The 23,563-nt window shown below is 36.7% G+C and overlaps 1 protein-coding gene and 1 non-coding gene across 2 annotated transcripts; one reads left to right on the forward strand and one right to left on the reverse strand.

Moving 5' to 3' along the window:
- Positions 1-8,863: 8,863 nt before the first annotated feature.
- LOC133824778 (uncharacterized) lies at positions 8,864-10,279 on the reverse strand. The gene is made up of 2 exons (XM_062257753.1): positions 9,931-10,279; positions 8,864-9,816 (listed from the first exon to the last, which is right to left on the reverse strand). Exons 1-2 carry the CDS (start codon positions 10,277-10,279, stop codon positions 8,864-8,866), a joined length of 1,302 nt encoding a protein of 433 aa, XP_062113737.1.
- A 6,755-nt stretch (positions 10,280-17,034) lies between these two features.
- Positions 17,035-17,141, forward strand: LOC133828187 (small nucleolar RNA R71). The gene has a single exon (XR_009890822.1). It is a non-coding gene; the product is annotated as a small nucleolar RNA R71 (small nucleolar RNA).
- The last annotated feature ends 6,422 nt before the right edge of the window (positions 17,142-23,563 follow it).

The raw sequence follows: 23,563 nt of genomic DNA on the forward strand, positions 1-23,563 counted from the left end.
GGGAATTTAGGGAATATACTGGAGTCTATTTTGACATTGAGGAGTATTATTGGTGGTTAATTAGGTACCGGGAATTAAGCGGGAAATATTAGAGACACTCGAGGAGTTAGCGGAAATTGGGTAAAATGACTAAAATGCCCTTAAGTAGACTAAAGGTTTAGAAATAAAGGGGAGGGCATTAGGGTCATTTGGCATGTATGGAATAGATATGCTGAGGCTTTATGTTAGTGGGATTTGTAGAATATGTAGAAGTCTGAAAAAGAAGGAAAAGGAAGGGAAAAGAAAGAGAGAAAAACAGAGAGAGTTCTCTAAGTCGGTTTATACTTCTTTCACCTGTTTCTTGAGGATTTCTGGTGTAAAGCTCAGAGGAGAGCTGGGATAAACTAAGCATCAAGGATTCTAAGCTAAGTGTGGGAAATTGGCAGAGGTTTAGCAAGGGTTCATCAACACTTGAGGTAAGACTTTAGAGTTTTTCAGTTTCTGTTTCTGGTTTTTGAGCTATGGTGCTTAAGTTGAATTGGATGGAACTTTAGGAAATTCAGGTCTAAGGCTGAGGAGGAGCAAGCCAAGGAATTTTTGAGGCAACTTGTGGTCGAATTCAACCAAAGGTATAAACCCTTAATTCCAACTTTGTGGTTCAGCTGGTTTTTACTGAGCTTTAGAGCTTAGGAGTGGCTATGGTGAATTTTGAGTTTAGGGATGCATGTGCTTGAGTTCTAGGTATTTGGGGTGCTTGGGATGAGTGGAGTATGGTCATAAGGTTTTTTTTGAGTTTGGGAAGGAGTTGGAAGAGTTTTGGTTGAGGTTGGTTCGAGAAAATTGCAGAAGAGAAAAACTGGTGCTGGTCTGTCTGTGACTAGCGCTACAGTGCTAGCCTTAGGGCATTGTAGCGCTAGGCCAAGTTTGCTGAGGGATTTTTTTTTCTGTTTGTAGCCCTGTAGCGCCCTCCCATGAGCGTTGTAGCGCTACCCTACCTCCTGAAGGGGATTTTAGGGTTGTTTGCAAGGGTTTTTGACCTAAGGTTTGGGGTTTGTTTCCACCACCTTGTTTGGTGGAACGAGGACTTCCCGGGGGCTCGGGATTGGCCCCAGGGCTAGGTTTCGAACTTGGGGGTTGATGATGACTTTAGCCCATGATTGTGTTTAGGTGAGCGCTAGGGCTCGAAGGGGATCGTGCTCAAGAAGTCGAGGGATCAAAGCTAGTGAGTTGAAAGGTAAGAAAACTGCACCCGATTATATGTTTGTGATGGGACTAAGTGCTCCCGAGAATTGTATCGTGTCAATGATGGTATTACGCCATGGGACATGTAAAGCAGCCTAAGAGTGCCATACATAGCATTTGCGCACAGGGCGCGGCTTGGCCACTGGTAGCCGAGAGTATTCACTGAGCTCGGCGTAAGAGGGCCGGAGTCAGTGGGATAACGGAGGGAGCAGCCTGAGAGCGCTAGCCCAAGTTATCATTTGTGCAGTGATATGAATTGATATGCTTAGTGTGTTGAATACTTGGTCATACCGAATGATTATAAGATTGAGAACTTGTGATGCTATGTGAGATATGGTTTTGCTTATTGATTGCTTATGCTCTGTTATTGTGTTTTCTTACTGGGCCTTGGCTCACGGTTGCTTCGTGGTGCAGGTAAAGGCAAAGGCAAGTTGGACCAGTCCTGAGTTGGAGGACTGCGGGGCTGAATGTACATAGCCAGCTGTTCGACCACCATGGTCGAAGAGTGGGTCAGGACAGGGATTACCTAACTATTTGTTTTGCCTTAGTAAGGCTGGTTATTGTACTCGAACCTTGTAACATTTGTAAGCGATCTTTAAACTTGTATTTTGGGATCTCGTGTAAACATATAACGTTTCTTAATAAAAGTGGCTTTTGAGACCAAACCATTTTAAACCCTAGTTCCTTTATAGTTCCAGTAACACAATTTTAATTAAATGACTTGATTAGCAAGTCTAGCACTTTATAAACACACAGTGTAACGGTCTTGGCTACCCAGGGCATTACAGTTCTGATGCGATTTTCATAATGGACACATCTCCTCTATGTACGATTTCTCTGACTAAGTGGTATTTGCGCTCTATATGCTTTCCCCTCTTTTGGCTTCTTGGTTCTTTAGCATTAGCCACTGCTCCACTGTTGTCACAGTAAAGAACAAGTGGTTTCTGGAACCACTGTTGTCCACTTCTGGAACCACTTCAAGATCCGTGTAGAACTTTTTCAGCCAAACTGCTTCTTTAGCTGCTTCACAAGCTGCTATGTATTTAGCTTTCATGGTTGAATCAGCTATACTAGATTGCTTAATGCTCCTCCAGACAACTGCTCCACCACCAAGAGTAAATACTGACCCAGAAGTAGATTTTCTACTATCTTTGTCTGATTGAAAATCTGAGTCAGTGTATCCAGTAGGTTCAAGGTCACTACCCGATTATACTAGCATATAGTTCCTCGTTCTCCTGAGATACTTGAGAATATGTTTCATCGCAATCCAGTGTTCCAAACCTGGATTTGACTGATAATGACTAACAATCCCTACTGCATAACATATGTCAGGTCTAGTACATAACATTGCATACATTAGGCTCCCTACAGGTGATGCATAGGGATACTTTCTCATGTCCTCTTGCTCTTGTGGTGTCTTTGGACACTAATCTTTGCAAAGAGTAATTCCATGTCTGGTCGGCAATTGACCCTTTTTGGAATTTTCCATAGAGAATCTTTCAAGCACTTTATCAATATAATTTGCTTGTGAAAGTGCCAAGAGCTTGTTCTTTCTATCACTTAGAATTTTAATTCCTAGAACATAGCTCGCTTCTCCCAAATCTTTCATTTGGAATTTGTCAGCCAACCATTTCTTTACATTTGATAATGCCTCTACATCATTCCCAATGAGTAGGATATCATCAACGTAAAGAACGAGGAATTCTACTATACCATCTTTGATTTGTTTATAGACACAAGGTTCATCAACATTTTGTTCAAAACCAAACGTTTTAATTGTGTCACCAAATCTAAGAATCCAAGATCTAGAAGCTTGTTTGAGTCCATGAATGGACCTAAGAAGCTTGCAAATGTTTTTCTCTTTATCTTTTAATTCGAACCCTTATGGTTGAGACATGTAAATGGTTTCGTCAAGGTAGCCATTCAGAAAAGCTGTTTTGACATCCATTTGCCAAATCTCATAATCCATGCATGCAGCTATGGACAAGAGTATACGAATGGATTTTAGCATGGCTATAGGAGAAAATGTTTCTTCATAATCTACACCTTCTCTCTGTGTGTAACCTTTGGCCACGAGCCTTGCTTTATAAGTCTCTACCTTTCCATCTGCACCCATTTTCTTCTTGTAGATCCATTTACAACCAATGGGTTTGATATTCTCAGGTGGATCTTCAAGAACCCAGACAAAATTGGAATACATTGATTCCATTTCTTGGTTCATGGCGTCTTGCCATTTGTCCTTGTCAGAATCATTCATTGCATCTTTAAATGTCAATGGATCATCTTTGTTTGTGTCAAACACAAGCATTTGAACTTCGTGTTCATAGCGTATGGGTTGCTTACTAACCCTCCAACTACGCTGAGGTTCTCTACTATTCTGACTAGAACTAGCAGTTTCCTCTTGCGGTTTCTCATTAGTTTTGCTGGTGACTTTGCAACTTCATTCGAGACCATCTCCTCCAGAACAACCTTACAGCGAGGTTTGTGGTTATTAACATAGTCATATACAAGAAAAGTTGCATTTGTCGATACAAATATTTTATTTTCTTTTGGACTATAGAAAATTCAACCTCTAGTATCTTTGGAATATCCCACAAACATGCATACTTCAGAGCGTGATTCCAACTTCCCGGTCTTCCCTTTAAGAACGTGAGCAGGACACCCCCAAATTCGAAAATGGTGTAAACTAGGTTTACAACCATTCCATAATTCTATGGCTGTCTTTTGGATAGACTTAGATGGAACAACATTCAATATGTTTAGAGCACATTGAATCGTATAGCCCCAGAATGACAGTGGTAATGATGAGAAACTCATCATTGATCTAACCATATCTAATAACGTTCTGTTCCGTCTTTCTGAAACACCATTTCACTATGGCGTTTCAGATGTAGTGAGTTGGGATTGAATGCCATGCTCACGCAAATGGTCCTTGAATTTACAATTGAAGTACTCTCCTCCTTGATCAGATCGAAGAGCTTTCAGTGATTTACCTAATTTATTGTCAGCCTCTGCTTGAAATTCTTTGAACTTTCTAAAAGTTTCAGATTTTCTTTGCATTAAGTATAGGTAACCATATCTTGAATAATCATCAATGAAAGTGACGAAATATCCATAACCTCCTCTTGCATGTACATTAAGTGGACTGCAAACATCCATATGTACTAGCTGAAGTGGTTCTATAGCTCTTGAACCTTTAGCAGAGAAAAGTCTCTTGGTCATTATGCCTTCTAAACAGGATTCACAAACAGGGAGAGATCCAATAGATGGTTCTCTTAAAGGACTATCCTTTACAAACCTATTTATTCTGTCTAGACCAATATGGCCCAATCTCAAGTGCCACAGATATGTTTCACTATTGGAATCAGTCTTTTGTCGTTTAATAGATCTAGGATTAGCTGTTTTAAATATTTCAGAATTATAAAAAAAATTTCATTCATCATAAGTATGTAAATTTTGTTTATCCCAAAGCATTTCCATAACAAGTAAATAGATAATTTATTTAAATAATAACTACTTTATTAATAAAAGAAATAAATGTTATGCAGAAAAATAGAAATAAGTTTCCAAACATTAATAATCAAAATTACTAATAATAAACTAAATTTTTAGACTGTAGTTTTCTTTGTTTAACGAAATCTAAAATTTCTAAAACAAAATAAAGAAATTTAAATTGTTCAACTAACAATAAAATTACCAAATAAAACTACTCTCCAACTTCTCCATCTCTTTACTTGCTATTAAAATCCTCATTAGTCTCTTCCTGCTTTTCAAGGTTCTGATTCTGTAAAGGAAAAACAAAAGAAAAATAGATTAGTGGCTTTTGAATCTACTATCCAAAAATTTGAATATGATATTCATAGTATTTGAATCTATTATTCAAAGTTGAAAAATATATGTAAATCCTATTTACCTTTTTCGTTTGATATAAACGATGACACATAGCAAAGACTTCCTCTGTCATTGCTCGCCACATCTCATGTGCTGAGTCATAGTCTATATATTTTTTCTTTGTTTCGACAGGCATGGTTGAAAGCATGCAATAACGTGCCAACCGATCGGATTTCATCCAATTTGCATATTTTTCTTCTGCTTCATAGCTAGTAGCCAAAGGTGGTTCTGTTGGAGGTTTGTTACAGACGGTTGACATCATCTTTTTATAAGAAAAACTGGTCAGCATGCCTCGAAACCAGTGTTGCATATTTTTAGGTTCAAAAACCAAGGATTTGAGAAAGGCATCAGTGTGTAATTCACCAATAGACATTTTCTGAATAAAAAATACAAATATTATTATATTTAGAAAAATAAATATCAAAGTTTCGGAAATTAAACGTGATGCATGAGTACAATTAAAACACATAAAATAAAGTTAATTTCCACGATAAAACTTTCTAACAATTAAAGTGCCACCTTAGGGTCGGTCAAATTAATATTAGAGAATTTATAAGACATTCTTATTTAAAACTTAAAATAACTCATTATTTTCTCTTTTAAACATTAAAGTATCGCTTAGTTTGGTCAAGTTATGATTATCCACTGCAAAAGCTTAATAATAACTTTGTGAGTGTAACCCATTATTTCGGAGTTCATGACTTAACTTAGGACATGCCGCCTTAGGGTCGGTCAAACCTAAAATACATCATTAGTTCCTATCTTTGTAAGAAATATAACCTTGCTATTGACATGTCTAGACACCTTCCTTAGGGGGATGGAAACAAAGCCGTCACGAGGCGCTATTCATATCTCACGATAATATATTAATAATGGAGACCATGGGTTATGTTGAGTTATAAACCCTCTCCCACTCACTATTTGAAATAAGTGTTTTTAACCTAATTAATTCCAAATTAATTATAGATTCTTTAAACTTTATGAACATAATTAAAATTGGTAAGAAAGCATGTTTCTAGGTCCACATCAAATTTTAAATTACCTATTATATTCATCTAAACTTTACTAAAAAACAATTTTAAAATAAAGTCGGTTTAAAGAAATTAAGTCATAAAGACTTAAAAAAAACGGTGTGATATTTTACCAAGTTTTCAAAGAATAAAACTAAGTAATTTATATGCAATTGGTTTCGCAAAACAAATCATATAAACATATAGGACAATCCTAATGATCATGTTTCTACCAATGAGATGCAAGATAATAACTGTGTGGATTTTTATGTATGGCACAAAATGCATGAACATATTATCATTCACGTGAAAAAAATTATTTAAATAAATAAACAATAAATGTTGAACCGGGTGCTTTTGGGTATTTCTAATTTTACAACATCTTTACAAAATTAAAATAAAATAAAAACTGCCTAGATCTCCATCGGGCTTCTTCACTTTACTTTCGGTAGGATATGTTTCGTTGGTCCAGAATAATAATAAGAAAATAATTTTCTAATTATCTTGATTAATTAAAACAAAACTTTTAAATAATCATTATTTTATTTTCCTTCTAATTAAAACAACTTTTAATTAAAAAAATAATAGATTTAATTAAAATCTGTTATTTTGAAAAATAATTTTTTAAATAAGATATTCAAAAAAGTTTGTTAGGATAACAAAAATATCTTATTATTTAAATATCAAATTTCTAACAAATAGGATATTTAACATTTTAAAATTAAAAAAAAAATAACAGAATAATATCAAAAAAATAAAAAAATTAAGACGGGGACACGTGGCACTGAAAAATGCTGTCGGTGCCCACTGTACGGAACCGTACGGATCCGTATGGACGAGTATGTACGGTCTGTACGGACGTCCGTATGACGTCCCCGGCAGCGGCTCGGAGGATGGCCTCAGAGGAACGATGGCTGAATTCTGAATCCCGGGCTCCGTTTTGACTTTGTGTGATCGGAATTACAATTTTATGATTTCAAAAACCAAATAAAATTACATAAATCATTTGCCCCTTAATGGCTTACACAATGATCTAATCATAAACAAATCCTAATCCAAAAACACCATACAATTAACGATTCAACATTCCCATGCATTTAATCATATTAAGCCATCCATTCATTCATCATAAATAAATAAATGCATAAAACTAAACCCACACAGATTCAATATATATATGTGTGAAGATGGCTCTAGTACCATTTGTTGGTTTTTATAGATCAAATCAGAGATTATACGCAGCGGAACAACAATCAAAATTGTTAATTTACTCCCACAAGATTTCTAGATCTACTTCTTCACATACATATATATATATATATTGAAGCAAAGAGACGAATAGAAAATTACCCCAAGTCCTTCCTTGCTGCTATCTTTTTGTACGGCAAAAATCCTTGAGATCTCACACTAGGATCTTCCAAAATGTTCTCAAAACACAAAGAATGAGTGTGGGCTCGTTATACAAAACAATAGGCAAGATCTATTTATCAGATGTTCTCAACACATGAGATCTGATAAAGTTTGGACCTAAATTTGTGAAGACCAGTGACTTATGCTTGTAGCACTGTTCTCTTTCTTTCATGGAGATTTCACGTTATGTTTTCTATCACTGAAAAGTATCGCTTTGAAAAACTGATCTCCTATATTTAACATATCCAATATATTAAAAATAAATAATATTAGTTATTTTAAACAATTTAAAAATAACTAATCAGTTATCATATTTTTTTAAATAATAATATTTTAATCATATTAAAATATCTCATTATTCATTTAATATAACTAAAATTGTTGAAGCAAGATCTTTCTAGAACCTTCTTGTGTCTGTAGCACAGTGACAGTGCACTGTGCTACACGCCCACCTCATGCCAGGGAGGGCATGTGATTTTTTCCAATAATTTATTTTATTATTTAAATACCAAAATATCCAAAAAATAAATTAATTTAAAATTAATTATATTTTTGTTAATTCAAATAATTAATTAATTACACATAATTATACAATAATTATGTTTAGTGCATAGAAAAATATTTTACTTATCAAATAAGTCCTTTTGCCCATTATTGTATTTATCTTTGTCAGTGTTTGTTTGAGCCATTTCAGAGACCATGAACCTATAACATTAAGCTCCAATAAATTAAAACTAAATAATTAAACTCTTTAATCATTATAGTTAATTTATTAATTCTGATATTTCTCCACTATAAATCCATAATTGAACTCTTTATGTTATAGATATACTTTTACATAAATCTTATTTTAAGCTGTCCATTGATATAACCATCTTACAATAGTTCAACCCTCTAATTAATTAGTTCATAAATTAGAATGGAAGAATTACTATTTTACCTTTCTAATTTATTTCTTATTCCTTAAGTACCATTAATTCATTAGTGAACAATTAATCTAATTATAGATTTGAGCTCAAAATCATTCAGTTCCAGAATTAACCCTTTATGGAACTAATATACGATTCGTTAGGAAAGATTAGATTTCGTATTGTTGATACATGTTCCCAGCCATCCATGATATTAAATCTCCAAAACAAAAGTCACTAGCCTCATTCTTTTAAGAGACCTTAACGAATGAATCAAAAGATTTAATAAACATAAACAGGAGTTCATAAACACTCGGGATTTTGGTTGATCTATAAATGATCATCAATTATGATATGAATTACATATCTTTATTATTAAATGGTTTTTGGTAAAGACTTTTATTCATATCGATCCCTGTCATATTAAATGGTTTTTGCCCTTGTATATTTCTTCAAAGCAACCAACAACACTTGCTCTTTTTTAGCTCCTAACATGGCTGAAATAATCACAGGCAAAGTCTTATTATCTCTCAAATAAGCATACTTCAAGTGACTAGGCAAAGGCTTCAACTCTAATTTTGGTGGCTCTTGAATAGAAGGCTTAGGAGGCTTAAAATTCCCTTCCGACAAGTTCAATGACTCAAAAGGCCTCCTAAATTTAGCAAGGGGCTGCTTTGACTCCACCCATGTAACTTGGCTTTCTTCCTCTTCACTTAAGTCCTCAAGCTCTTCAAGTGACCTCACCCCCACTCCATCTTTAAAAGCTTCCTTGTGGAATTTTTCAGCGACAATAGACTCAATTACACTTAGCCTAGAACATTCCTCAATCTCATTCGGAAATTTCATAACGTTAAACACATTGAAAGTCACTTGTTGGTCATTCACCCTCATAGTAAGCTCCCATTTTTTTACATCAATCAACGTCCTCCCGGTAGCTAGAAATGGCCTACCCAAGATAATAGGAACATCTTTATCCGCTTCATAATCAAGAAAGATGAAATCAGTTGGAAAAATGAATTTATCAACTTGCACAAGTACATCTTCATTTTTTCCTTCCTGGTGTGCCATAGAACGATCGACTAATTGCAAAGTGACTGTGGTTGGTCTTGCTTCTCCAATCCCCAACTTCTTGAAAATTGACATGGGCATCAAATTGATACTAGCCCCCAAGTTACAAAGTTCTCTACCAACATCTCTGCCTCCAATAGAACAAGGAATTGTGAAGCTACTCGAATCCTTCAATTTAGGAGGAATTTTATTCTTCAATATAGCACTACAACCTTCAGTCAACGCCACTGTTTCAAATTCACCAAGCCTCCTCTTCTTAGTTAAAATATCCTTCAAAAACTTCACATAGTTGCGCATTTGCTCCAAAGCTTCCACCAACGGTATATTGATGTGAAGTTGTTTCAAAACATCTTAAAATCTCTGGAATTGACCATCTTGTTGCTGCTTTTGAAAGCGTTGAGGAAATGGTGGAGGTGGCTTGCTCATAGGCTTCTCTGTATCATTTTGCTGAGGAATTGCTACAGCAATTGCTTCAGGATCAGCATTTAAAATTTTTGAATTCACAGCTTTGTCTCCCTTGTCCACACTACTTTGGATTGAAGTGGGCTCGATGTTTCTCTTACAATTCTCCTCAGTCAATTCCATATTTTTACCACTCCTCAAGGTAAACGCCTTGCAATGCTCCTTACCATCCTTCCTTGGGCTTTCGGTATCACTAGGAAAAGGGCCTTGTGGTCTATTCCTTAGCTCATTAGCTAGCTGCCCCAATTGAATCTCTAGGTTCCTCAAGGATGTCGCTTGGCTCTGAATCACAACATCATTCTTGGCCATATATTATTTCGTTAAACTCTCCAAAGAGATTGATTGAGACACTTGAGGAGGAGGTGGTTGAGCTCTTAGTTGTTGTTGAGAAAACCCCGGTGGATATGTAGGCTTGTTTTGCATTGGTGCTCTGCTTGAACTAGCTCCTTCACCCCCCCCCCCCCCCCCATGAGAAGTTTGGATGCTGCCTCCACCCCGGATTATAAGAGTTTGAATATGGGTTATTTCGGTTGGCATTTTGATTCCCCACATAACAAACCTGTAACGCCCTGGATAGCCAAGACCGTTACACTGCGTGTTTATAAAGTGCCAGACTTGCTAACCAAGTCACTAGGGTTAAAAGCGTTTTGGTCTCAAAAGTCACGTTTTCATTAGGAAACATTGTTTATTTACACGGGATCCCAAAAATATCAGTTTAAAGGCCATTTACAAAAGTTACAAGGTTCAAATACATTAACCAGCCATACTAAGGCAAAACGAGCAATTAGGTAATCCCTGTCCTGACTCACTCCTCGACCATGGTGATCGAACAGCTGGCTATGTACATTTCACCTCGGATCTCTCCACCTCAGGCTTGGTCCAGCTTGCCCTTGCCTTTACCTGCACCACGTAGCACCCGTGAGCCAAGGCCCAGCAAGAAAACACAACAACAACAGAGCATGAACAATTAACAAACAAGTCAATAACTCATAGTGCATCTTATAAACTCAGATATATCATCAGTCGGTATAATCAAGTATTTCACATACTAGGCATTTCAGTTCATAATACACAATTCACAAACGATAACCAGGGCTAGCGCTCACAAGCTGCTCCCTCTGTTATCCTGTTATCTTTGGCTACCAGTGGCCAATCTTCGCTCTGTGCGCTAATTCCATGTACGACACTGTAACGACCCGGATTTTCAAGACTCGATAATGCGGAAATATAAATGTTTTCATTTAACAAAATGTCTCAAAAACCCATAGAAAAAAAAACTTTTTAAAAAGTCGTATGGCCATACTTAACATTTAATTACAAACATGTTTTATAAAGATTAGAGTGAGCCTAGTTTAGGAAAATTACACAACATTTCCAAAAATAAAAAGGCTTCCCAAAAGGTGTGTCCACATGTACATTTGCAAGGAAGACTCCAGCGCTCACTGCTCTGCCTTGCCCTTGCACTTACCTACAACATGAAACAACTAGGTAAGTGAAAACGCTTAGTAAGATCAACTTTCAAACAAAGCATGTAGAGAATTAGGGTTCCGGACCCATCCGGACCCTAAACAATCAATTTCAAGAACGCTAAAGCGTCCTGGAAAACTTATGGTCATGCCTGATAACCAATGATAAATTAATTCGTAACTAGATAAAAATCCTGCACTCAGAAAATCCCAGAACAAGCAGATATATTATATCACAACTATATCTTACCAACAATTATATCCCTGCACTCAGAAAATCCCAGAGCAAGCAGATATATTATATCACAACTATATCTTATCAACAATTATATCCCTACACTCAGAAAATCCAAGAGCAAGCAGATATATTATATCACCAAATAATTCGAGACCAACGCTCGACAATTTCCAACAATTCATGCGTAACGCGCCCTCCAACATAATTGCTAATCTGTAAAAGAGAACTGAGTCCCCACACTAAGATCTAGCCAATAAATATTCTCATCAAGGGTAACTATCGTGTTACCTAGGGCATCGCTACATATTCAAGAGTGTAATCCAATTTACACGATTTTATGGAGACTTCTATGTTAATCAGTGGTGCTGGTGAGCAGCTGCCCCTAGGGTGTTCAACTTCACTCTATCTTGGCAACCCCTAGTATCTCTAGGCACTCTCACGGAATGGCCAATATTCACGGCTGCTATCCGGGAATAACTTATCAGAGCACTTGCTCGGATTCTAACCGTCCAATGATTAAGTAAGCATGAGGGCCCCTAGGTCCCATTTATCTTGGCGCCCCTAGGTTTAACCAGCTTATCCTCATCTCATGGCCACTCGTCTCGGTAATGAACCGGACATAAATAAAATCAAGCAGTGTGACGGGGATCAACCGTCTAGGATATGACGGACTTCTACCGTTCATATTTTCTAAATCAGCACTCACTAGACTAACGTCTCTAAGCAACTTTCTATGACAGCCTATGTATATGCACGTATCCCTATACTAACATACAAGACAATAATCATTTCATGTTGCAGCCATACAATATAAGTTGACTTACTTGGAGTCCTTAGCGCTCAGCAAGTTTTCACCCTCCAACGTTCAGTCCAGTTACGCTTAGCCAATACTGTAGTTATCCATACAGTATACTCGGATTAATTATGGCACTCATAATTCATTATTATTATTTTGGGCAGTTTGGTCATTTTAATAAAAGTCATTTGTAAGGATTTACAATCCTTATTTGGTTTTAAACCTATTAAGGAAAGTTATACAAAATATTCGAGACTAAACCCTAAGTCTCGGGGAGACCTATTCTAAGGTCTCGATACCTAGGCTCGGGTATCACAATGGTATTTCCCACAATCCGCTAAAAATCTTATTCTTTCAAGGTATCGCTATTAACCCGCACTTTCGACTAGTCGGTTAAAATATGTAAGATTTTAGCCGGTATTATATCCAGAAAATACAAATAAATTCCTTAATTATTTTTAAAGAAAATAAACTCTTTAAATTTTCCTTTTATTTTTCTTAAAGTTTTAATATCTAAAAATCGTTTTAAGAAAATTGCCTAATTTGTCTTAATTAGGAAAACCGTTATAAATTTCTCATCTTGACTAATTAATTTTCCAAAAGCAATTAATCAATTTTACTTACTAGGAAAATAATTTATTTAATTATTTTCTCAAAATATAGGGTTTTAAACCCTCTTTTAATTTATTAACTATTAATAAATTAAATCTCTTATTTTTAGAAAGAATAAAAACTATTTAATAAAAATAATTCATTTAAACTCAAAGGGTAAATTTTAGTGAAAATATGATTTCAAGACTTACCATTTTATATCTTGAAATAAGCAAAATTTTACTTTTTACCTTATGTTCCAAAATCTCATTTTTACACTAAGTGTGAAAAACCTATTTTTCACATTTTTAACTACATACTTCGTTAGTTCATAACTTGAAATTTACTTACCCAATTGTTACCAAAATTTCCCAATTCCATTTTTATTATGCCATTTAGGTCTTCATAAAATCTTAGGTCAAAATGAGCATTTTTGATTGGTGAAATCATTTTCCAACAATGAGGTAAAAATGACATTATTTTCAAGTCCTTATTTTTTTTCCAAACTTTGACAGTTAATAACTTTCAAACCGTTTAATATTTTCTTACCAAATTTTACAGTGGACTAATAGGTTATGCCAGCAATATGTCCACAAAATTTTAGAAAAAACTGGGTTCATTTGCCCTATACATTGGCTGTCCAAATTTGGTTCCGAAAATAAGAATACGAAAAAACAGTTTTTTACCTAAACTTTGAAATATCATAACTTACTCATTTCTAAACATTTTTTAGTGTTTCAAAAGCTCAATTTTATGTACTCAATCTCAACAACATCACAGTACAGTTTAATTTTACAAAAACAATATACAGTGGCTGCTTGACCCCTTGGAAGTCACAGCTTAAAACATGTTTTGTTTTAGGGTATCGTACAAAACCCTTGGGGGTTTTGGTTCCCATTTTCAAAAATCAATACACATGCATCATAAAAATTATTAAAAAACTACTATAACCTTATTACATCATCAACAAGAAACTCTAAGCATTAGATATACAAAATAATGCTTAAAACTAAAAACCCTACAACAAACTCATCAAAAGTAAACTTTTTACCTCTTTGGTGTTCTTGCTTAAGGTTTGGACTTTCCTATAAGCTTTGACTCCTTCAAAACCTTTCAAAAACCCTAACAAACTTCCCCCAACAACATAGTCAATTAGCTATTTGAAACTCTATGCTTAAAACTTTACAAAAACCTAGATTAGTGAAAGTTTACCTTAGGGAAAATACTTCCTAGACCAAGACTTAGCCTCCAAGTTTTCCTTGGTGTTCTTGAGGTTGAATATTGAGAGAACACTTTGAATGGTCTTAAAAAATCAGATGAGAGTCAATGAGAGAGGGAGAGTGGTCGGATTTGGGGGTTAGAATGGCTCACACAACTCTTCAAAATATCACAAAACACTTGAGTGCTTTTCTACCCACTTGCCCACTTGACTTCTTAATTAAAATGAGAGTTAAACTTTATAAAATTGGGTTCACACCACTCTAAAACACCACATGGCCGGCCACCCTTTCCCATATATGATCATTTCATTATTTTTTATTTTTTTTTATTAAAGGTTAATAAAGGTTTCATAAGAAGAAAAGTCCAAATTGGCTTTTGACACCTTTTTTTTCACTCTTATTAAGTTTTAATCACCAAACTTAACATTAATTAATTAAATTAAATGTCTCTCACATTTAATTTAATTAATCACATAGTAAAATTTAACCTAAGGTCCATTCATGGAATAAAATTCCCCATTTTGGTAAAATTAGGCATTTAACACAAAATGCCCTAAAATTTCCATTTTCTTTTAGGTTTATTATTTTTGACCAAACTTTAACTTTTATGAATGTATTTTATGCCCAAAATATAATTGCCATGATTTTTCATTTTATTTTCCGAGATTTTTACCCGATCAGGGTTTTTGTGTCGGTCCAGGACCGAAAGTCTTATCTTGACTTTTAAAATCACAAAATTCATATTTTGGCTAGCAATAACTCATGGAATACTTACAAACAAAATATAATATTATTTAAAATAATATTCTTAACCCAGGGGAAAAATCCCGACCCGAGTCGTTTAAAGGTACCCGAAAATGCAGGACGTTACAACTCCTAGGCCGCTTTTACATGTCCCATGGCATGATACCAACGTTGACACGATACAATCCTCGGGAGCACTTAGTCCCATCTCAATCATACAAACGGGTGAAGTTTTCTTACCTTTCAATTCACTGGTTTCCGATGCCACGAAGCCGCAAGCACAGTCCTCTACCTCGAGCCTCTCCAAAAACCTAACCACAACACAAATGAAACATCCTTTGTCACTAATCAATCCATAGCTACCTCCCCGGAATCAATCCCACACTCTCGGAACCCCCAAATCCCTAAAACAATGCACCAAAGACATCCCCCGAACCCCCGGAGCAAAGGCTCAAAATTGCAAATTCTAACATCCTGAAATTGGCCTTGCGCCGCGGCGCCCAGCAAGTCAGAGGACTCGCCTGCCCAGAAATTCAGCCTTGCGCCGCGGCGCGCTAGAACAGCGTCGCGGCGCTCCTTCGCGAGCCCAGAAAATATGGGTTTTCCCTGCGTTTTCCCCGAACCCAAATCACTCCAAATCATCCCAACTTCATACCCAATCCCCAAAACTTATTTAAAACCCCACATAGACCAACCAACAACCTATAAATTCTATAATCCAGCTCAACTACACAATCACCCACAGAATTCACACTTAAATTCAGATTCAAACCTTTGAACTAAAGCTTGAGAAATATGTAAACCATCCCCTTAAGATTCTTAAACCATAACAGCTACGAAAATTTAAACATGATACACTCTTACCTCAGTCAAGAACTCAGCTTGGATTCTCCTCAACTCTAGCTTCAAATCACCTTCTCCTTTTGATTACTCCAACTCTAAATTCATGCAAAACCAGCCACCAACTTGCTTCAATTCATATTCATCATCTAAAAACCAGACTTGAAACTTAAACATATTATAGCTAAATCCTTACCTCTGAGTTTTCTTGGCTTAAGCTTGGTTAATAACTTCAAACACCCCTTGATTCTCCTTCCAAGAGCTAAAGTTCAGCTTCCCTTTTCCTATCTTTCTTTTGTTCTACTTCTAGGTCTCCAATATTCAGCATAAAACCAACTCCCAAAATGTTATACGTAAATGTATTTCCTTCAGCTCAAACTTATCTATTTACTGCCAAAAGACCAATTTATCCCTCTGATAATATCCCTTTCTAACTAGACCTCAAGGGCTTACTTGTCCTCTTACTGGTTTACAATTCTACCACCTCTCCCAACAAAACCTGTTACTCTCTATCGTTACTAACAGTTACGCAGGTTACCAAATTACCAGTTACCATTATCTAGCTTTCTAGGACCGTCTCGGCACGTGCATCACATTGGTATCACCGCACCCACGTGGTACAAATCACATATCACAATTATCACATAACATAATACACATAGTCATATAACATGCTTAAAAATCATAACCATGCATCTTAATCATAAAAATCACACATAATCTCCATTATGCCCTCCAGGCACACTAATCAAAGCCCTTAAGCCTAATTAGTGAATTTGGGTCGTTACAAAACCGAAGTGGGATTCAAAGGACAATTCTCAAATGTGTGCCCATCTCCACAATAAACACAAGATACATCGGCAACTTGTCCCATAGCAGCTGGTTGTACCATTCCCTCCAAACTCATGTTCTTGAGAAGGTTATTCATTGAAGAAACTTGAGCGGTCAAAGCTGTCAATGCATCCACTTCAAGTATACCAGTCACTTTTCGACTTGTTGAGGCTCTAGCTTTGGACCATTGATAATTTTTGCTAGCTATCCTCTCCAAAATCTCGTAGGCTTTATTGTAGGACTTAGAGAGAATAGCCCCATTAACTGAAGCATCCAACACCATACGAGTGGAAGAATTAAGCTCATTATAGAATGTTTCCATTTGTATACAATGTGGGATCCCATGGTGTGGGCACTTTCTCAATAACTCCTTGAATCTCTCCTAAGCTTCACAAAATGATTCATCTTCCAGCTGCTGAAATGACATAATTTCATTGCGAAACTTGGCATTTTTGGTGGGAGGAAAGTACTTCGTCAAGAATTTTTCAGCCAACTCATTCCATGTAGTCACCGAGTCAGGAGGAAGGGTGTTTAGCCAAGCTCTAGCTCTATCCCTCAAAGAGAAAGGGAACAATTTCAACCTTAGGGCCTCGTCACTCACTCCTTGTAGCTTGAAAGAATCGCTCACCTCCAAAAATGAACGAAGATGAAGATGAGGATTCTCAGTAGGCAGCCCACTAAATTGACCCACTGTTTGCAACATTTGAAACATCACAGGTTTTAACTCAAATTGGGGTGCTTGAATTTCAGGCCTAACAATGCTCAGATTGAGCTCATTGAACATGGGGGCATCATACTCCCTTATGGCTCTCTCTCTCTCTATCATCAGCCATAGCAATTGCGTTAGTGACATTATTAGCACCCTCAACTCCTTCAACCTCTTCAGCCATATTAAGGTTGTTTTGAGCCCGTTGTTCCCTTAGTCTTCTTCTAAATATTCTTTCAATCTCAGGTTCAATAGGAGCTAGTTCAATGTCTTCTTGCTCGTTCATATAGTAAATCACCTTAGAAAACACAAGAGCAAGCAAACAAAGTCAGCTCAACAAAGAAAAATAAATAAATTGCAAGTAATTGATATTACAAAAATTTCTAATTCCAATCCCCGACAACGGCGCCAAAAACTTGTTGTGATAAATTTAATATTTGATTTTAAATACGCAAGTGCACGTAATCACACAAGTAATATAATGATAAGTAGATCGTCACCACAGGGATTGTAAATTAGCAAAATAAGCAAAACAATTACTAAACAACTTAAAAGTACTAAAAATCAAATGGTTTGTTTTTACGCTAAACAAAATATTAAAAAGATGGAAATATTGAAATTAAAACTGAACTGAACAATAAAATTGAGAGAAATATATGGATTGCAAAATGGACTTGAATTATTGAATTCCCCTATACTAATCATCCTGAACAAATTGCGGACAGATTGCGACAGCAATATTTTAGCAAAACTCCCAGGTTAACAAGAATTCATTTAAGCACTCATAAAACTTTCCCAAATTTTATGACATTAATTCTTTTACCTAATTAAACATATTCCTATGCAAAATAAGATTTAAGAATGCAATTCAAAGTTTAATTCTCAAAAGTTATACAAGGCAAATAACACATCCCTATGTTACTTACTAGCATAACCTAACCTAGATTATGACTTGTGTCATCCAAGTTATTCCCATTACATTTAATCTTTCCAGCATTAAACAGAATTAAATATCTTGTCTTTGATGGCCAAACTACAACAAGAAATCAATATAAGCACACTTGAATGAACAAGAGAAATTTTATTAAAATAAAGTGCAAGAAATTACTAGAGTATAACATAGGGTTTATCAACAATTCAAGCCACCTAAAAATTAGTTCATGGATGAGTTTATAAACATTAATCCACAATCAAAACAGCCCATAATATTAAGATTAGAAATCAACTCAAAAAATATAAAAATAAAGTTTAGGAATAGAAGAAAGAACAAATAAAAAATGATGCTCGAGCTTTCCTTGTTCGTCTTCCTTCTTCCTTGTTAATTTCTGAGTTTCTCTCTTTTCTTTGCTGGTTTTTCTTTCCAAAAATGGCTGTTTGTTTCCTATTTTGGCTGATGCCTCCTTAAGTCCATTCTAGGTTTCCTCCTTTAGCCCCCCAAAGTCCAATATTGCCTTCCTCCTCTCAAAACGTGAGTTCCTCTTTTCTCTTTTGTCCTTTTCTCCCATATGTTGACTGATTCTTTCTACCCTTGCCACCTCAGCCAATATTCCAGCTCACCCATTGACTTGCCATGTGTTCCATGTGCCCAAAAACTGCATGATCAAAATGCTTCAGCAAAATCTATTTTGTTGCGACAAACCAGATACTTTAGCCATCAAAAATTCAATTAAAATAGTTTCACATGCTAGTTCATTCCTTGTGCAAATATTTATCCATGAAACTACTACCTTTAACCCATTAGCTATTAAAAACTACAAAAATAATTAAACTTAATTAAGATCATAAAAACACCAAAGTTAGCTACAAAAGCTAAAAATAAACTAACATCACCCACGATTTTTCCACAATTATAAGTTCAAAAGCACATGAAATAACTCTTTATTCAAGAGTTATCAATACCGTTGACCAATATACAGATCTCTATATAAGAGAGATTGTGCACCTTCAAGGGGGACCGAGATCGGTCGTGTCAAATCGGGACCCCACATTTACTTCCAAGTTTTGGGGAAGTTTGCTGAGGGTCATGGGTACACGGTTGAAATTCAGTACTGCTTATCATCCTCAGACAGAGAGGATGATTCAAATATTAGAAGACATGTTGCGAGCATGTGTGCTGGACTTTGATGGGTCCTGGAGTAAGTATCTGCCTTTGATAGAGTTTTCCTACAATAACAACTATCAGTCGACCATTAGGGTGGCTCCTTATGAGATGTTGTATGGTAGGAAATGCAGATCTCTCATTCATTGAGATGAGACAAGGGAAAGAAGATACTTGGGTCCTAAGGCAGTTCAGAGGACCAATGAGGCTATTGAGAAGATTAGAGCTCGGATGCTAACTTTTCAGAGCAGAAAGAAATGTTATGCCGATCCCAAATGTAGGAACGTGGAGTTCCAAGTGGAAGACTATGTCTTACTTAGAGTCTCACCATGGAAAGGGGTGAGGAGATTTGGGAAGAAGGGCAAGCTAAGCCCTAGATTTGTAGGACCAATTGAGATCCTGGAAAGGATTTGTTAGGTGGCATATAGGTTGGCCTTACCTCCAACACTGTCGGCCGTACACAATGTACTTCATATTTCGGCCCTTCAGAAATATGTGTCAGATGTGACTCATCTATTAAGTTATGAGGATCTGGAGCTTGAGACAGATCTCTCCTATGAGGAACAGCCAGTCCAGATACTTGACAGGAAGGGCAAGGTCCTGAGAAACAAAAATATACCTTTAGTGAAGGTATTATGGAGGAACAACAAGGTCGAGGAGGCGACCTGGGAGTTAGAGTCATATATGTAGAGTCAATATCCCGAGCTGTTCAGGTAAATGTCGAGGACGAAATTTCTGTAAGGAGGGGATAGTTGTAATGTCCCAAATTATCTAATAAGGCTTAGGGCCTAAATTAGGGGGCCAGGATGGGAAATTGTGGAAATTGCATGTTTATGTGTTATATATGAGTGTAATTATGTGATTATGTGAGTTATATTATAATATGACTTGATATGCATGTTTAGGTTTATTAAATAAGCATGTGGGCTTGTTTCTTATTAGAATGGAAATTTTTGTAATTTGGCCCGTTATGGGTATATTTGGCATATATGTGATATATGTGTGGGACCACATTATTATGTGGATATATTTGGGTTACTCGGCACGAGGTGATCCTAGGGAGCAAGCTAGTGGGAAAGTAACAACGAGATTAATACTTGACTCGGGATGAGCCAAGGGGTATTATGGGTATTTAGTACACTACCGGGATATTGGGTAATGGTAATGAATATTTGAGGATATATTTGGAGTTAGTGAGATTAGGAGGAAATTTTGGGAATTTTGACTACTTTACCATCGGGGGCGTTTTTGAGACCCCAAGCCTTGGGACTTACTTAAGGTTACTTAAGCTCAAACTAACCTAACAGAAACAAATATATATTCAAAACACTTTTTCTCTCTCTCATGTTATTCCTTTTTACCGTTCGTAACATTTTTGTAGGAAACTTGAGTTTTAGGCTCGGATTCAAGCAAGGATAGAATCATATTGATTCTAGGAAAGATTAGAAGCTTAATAGCCGAAGGATTTAGCGAGAAACGACATAATCAGAGGTAATTTAAGCTTTGAATTTATGAGTTTTCGTTTCCTAAAGTTCTTAATTTTTGAATTTGGATTCTATGTATTGAGGAGTTTTTGAATGGTTTGAAGCTAGGGTTTTGATGGCTTTAGGCCATTGAGATGATTGGGAACTTTGTTTTTTAGATTTGGGATTGTTTGGTATTGATTTGTGGTGAGTTTTGGGCTGAGGAAAACAGAGATTTCTAGGTTCGCAGGGTCATGTTGCGGCCCGGTTCTTGGGCCCTGCAGCCCGTGTGAACCCTGAGCACAGAGGCAGTTCTGCCTGGGAGTCATGTCGCGGCCCATAGAGGCATGCCGTGGTCCATTCCTGAACTTCAAACAGGGGAGTTTTTGTCAGGGGGGCATGTCGTGACTCTTAAGGGAAAGTCGCAGCATGCTTTGGCAGCTTTGGCCAAAATGGGTTTTTAGTGGCAGGAATTCAAACCTAAAGGCTCAGGATCGAATCTACTACCCGGTTTGGTAGAATTCGAGATCTCGGAGGCTAGGACTTGGTCCGGAAGCATTTATTTGCTCATTATTGAAGGATTCAATATTTGGTTATGGCTAGGTTACCGCTAAGAGCTCAAGATCAAGGTTGTGCTCGAGGGTGGTTCTTATTTTGCAATATACTCGGACCTGAGGTAAGAAAATTGCACCCATTATGTGACATACGTGATTAGGGCGTATGTAATGACTCAAAAATGCTAATAGGTTTTAGAGCCTTGATTAGCGTGCTGGGAGGGTATAAATGGATAAGTATGTGATTTAAATGCGTGACTATGTGGCATGCATGATATATATGATGATGTGTATATATTATAAGCATGCTTATGAGTATTAGATATCCATGTGGGCCCTTTATTATTTATAAGGGCATATCTATAATTTTGGCCAGTTAAGGGCATAAATGTGATTATATTTTTTAAATGGTTGAGACCACATTATTATGTGGATATATTTGTAGAACACGGCTCGAGGCAATCCTAGTGAGCGGATTAGCGAAATAGTCACACCAGGATTTAATACCCGGCACGAGGTGAGCTTAGGGGTATTTTGTAAAGTTTAATATATATTTGGGATTTATTGAGTAACGGATAGGTATTTGGTAATTAGTTGGACGTGACAGGATTATTTGGGAATTTGTAGGATGGCTCGAGGAATTAGCGGGAATCAGGATTAATGATGGTTTTACCCTTAAGGGTAATAAAAAGTGATGAGTTAGCTTAAGGTGAAATTTATTCTTTTTGGGTTAAGGATATACACATAAACTTTAGGAATGTATCAGAAAAACCAAGAAGGATTCTCAGCTCTCTCTCTCCTTCTCACTCACGTACTCTCACTCACTCTTCTTGTGTCTTGAAGCTAAGGAAAACAGAAGGAAACTCAAGGTTTTAAGCTAGGTTTGGGCATGTTTAAGCTGGGGAAAATTAGAGCTAAGGCCAGACAAGAGGTTTGAGGAAATTAAGTTATCAATTCAAGTAAGAATTTGACTTCTGATTGTTGAATTATGTTGAAATAATGCTAGAACTTAAAGCTTGCATGAACACGGTTTCCAAACTGGTTTTGAGTGTTTGATGGGTGTAAGAAAATTGTTATAGGTTAGTTGTGATGGTTGGGACATGAGGATAAGTTTTATGGGTTCAATTCTATGTTTGGCTGACGATTGGAGTTGAATTTTGAGGTTTAGGCTCGAGAAAAAAAATGCTAGAAAGAGTTGGTTTTTCTTGGTTTGGGGGCTCGGGTCGTGGCCTTGTTCTTTAGCCGTCACAGCCCGCATGCTTTAAGAGGTTGGGATGCCTCTGTTTTGCCAAGTGCACCACGACCGAGGGGGTGCAAGTCGCAGCCGGTGTCCTCCAGCAGGGAGGGCCTGGCATTTGTCTAAGGGCGGGCCACGACCCTTAAGGGCAAGTCGCAGCCCTAAATGGAAAATAGTGGGCAGCCAAGGATTTTAGGCTCGGGGATTCAAACCTAAGTGCTCGGGATGAATTCTACTACCTGGCTTAGTAGAATTCGATGTCCCGGAGGCTAGTATTTGTTTCCAAAAAATTTAATTGGATTATATTTTGATCGTTATCCATTGTTGATGGTGACTAGGATTACCGTTAAGGGTCAAGACTGAGGATCGTGCTCGGGACCGCTCTTTATCTATTGCTCGAGACTCAAGGTAAGAAAACTGCACCCATGTGGTTGTGAACGGGATTGAGATTCTCTGTACTTGAACGTATGAGTGATCTGAAATGTATATGACTACTATGAGTAATATGAAAGAACGACCTAAGGGTGTCGGGGCTTATGATAAGTGTATTGTATGCAACTCTGCCTAAGCGAGCCAGGATCAGCTAGATAAACAGAGGGCTCGGTCTAAGTGTGCCGACACCTGAACATTCGTATTACTGATTGAAATATATGCTTGCAAATATATGTTTACCATTGCTTAGCGTAATACTTGTACTCTGCTAATTAATTGGATTAAAGTTTATTATATATTCTTGTTGCTGTCTATGCTTGTTGATTATGGTTTTCTTGTTGGGCCTTGCCTCACGGATGCTACGTGGTGCAGGTAAA

This window comes from Humulus lupulus, chromosome 3 (genome assembly GCF_963169125.1).
Source record: "Humulus lupulus chromosome 3, drHumLupu1.1, whole genome shotgun sequence".
NCBI lineage: Eukaryota > Viridiplantae > Streptophyta > Magnoliopsida > Rosales > Cannabaceae > Humulus > Humulus lupulus.

Coding starts and splice junctions, on each gene's coding strand:
- LOC133824778 (XM_062257753.1), bottom strand. CDS start 10,279: ATGGCCAAGAATGATGTTGTGATTCAGAGCCAAGCGACATCCTTGAGG. Junction 9,817..9,930: donor TGATACAGAGAAGCCTATGA/GCAAGCCACCTC, acceptor CGTTGGTGGAAG/CTTTGGAGCAAATGCGCAAC.